The sequence below is a fragment of the Glycine soja genome, chromosome 12, assembly GCF_004193775.1.
Source record: "Glycine soja cultivar W05 chromosome 12, ASM419377v2, whole genome shotgun sequence".
NCBI lineage: Eukaryota > Viridiplantae > Streptophyta > Magnoliopsida > Fabales > Fabaceae > Glycine > Glycine soja.
In genome coordinates this window covers 13,837,061-13,838,029 of record NC_041013.1, presented here as the reverse complement: position 1 = coordinate 13,838,029, position 969 = coordinate 13,837,061, and the positions used below count along the sequence as shown (strand labels likewise).

At 34.4% G+C, this 969-nt stretch overlaps 1 protein-coding gene across 1 annotated transcript; it reads right to left on the bottom strand.

Moving 5' to 3' along the window:
- Nucleotides 1-245: 245 nt before the first annotated feature.
- LOC114378367 (auxin-induced protein 6B-like) lies at nucleotides 246-551 on the bottom strand. Its single transcript, XM_028336950.1, has one exon. It carries the CDS (start codon nucleotides 549-551, stop codon nucleotides 279-281), a length of 273 nt encoding a protein of 90 aa, XP_028192751.1. The 3' UTR covers nucleotides 246-278.
- Between the last annotated feature and the right edge of the window lie 418 nt (nucleotides 552-969).

Sequence of the window (969 nt, the reverse complement as noted above, 5' to 3'; positions counted from 1 at the left end):
TCAAGTAAAATATATATTTTTTTAAAAAAGGTTATTTAACAACGGGCTTTGTAAATTGGTACATACATATGCTGTTTTTGTCTGTGTTAAATTCACATTTTGAATATATAAGCTGGCTTTGTATTTTTACACACACACACACACATAAATATATATATATATATATTGTACATTTTCCAACTCTCGTGACAAAGGGGATCTATACATTTTGAGAACACGCCTATTGTACAAAATGTCTTCTCCAAGCTATGTCAGTACTCCTAAAATGAGAATTATGGTCAATTCAAGAAAGAAGTTATACGTTGGAAGGTATCTTCACTGCAAGCAATTGTGAGGCCACCCATGGGATGATCATATCCAAACTCTTCCTCAGCTTCACTCAACAAGTCCTGGAATGAAGGTTGGTTCAAGTATGAAACAGGAATCACAAACCGCTTCATTTTCTCTCCAACATAGACTGCAAGATAACCCTTTGGTGCATCCACCGCTTTTGAAGATGCTTGATTTGCTGCAAATAATGACTTTCTGATATCAGGTAAGTGAAAACCCATTGTAGTATTGATTTGAGAAGAGAATAGTTTAAGTTTACTTAGAATTTTAAATTCCTTAGGATGTGAATGATTTCTGTTGCTCTAAAACGGTTGCAGCCATGAATATATATAGATAGAAAGATTTGCAAGAAACCATTAATTGGGTACTTGAATTATTGCTGAAGAAGGAATACGAGATCGGAGTCATGGGACCGAATGAGAGACATGGCATGTGGTGTTGTCTTAGAGCACTTTCCAAAGAATTAACGTAACATTATATTGTAGATAATTCATGGCCCACCTTCTGCTTCTATGAAAAAGGAAAATGTAATATGATCTTGTCAACACTAGCTTATGTTGGAAGAAGAAGAAGATTTTATTTCATTTGGCACACAAAATACAAGAGTATGATCCCCTATTTATACTAAAATAGAGTGAC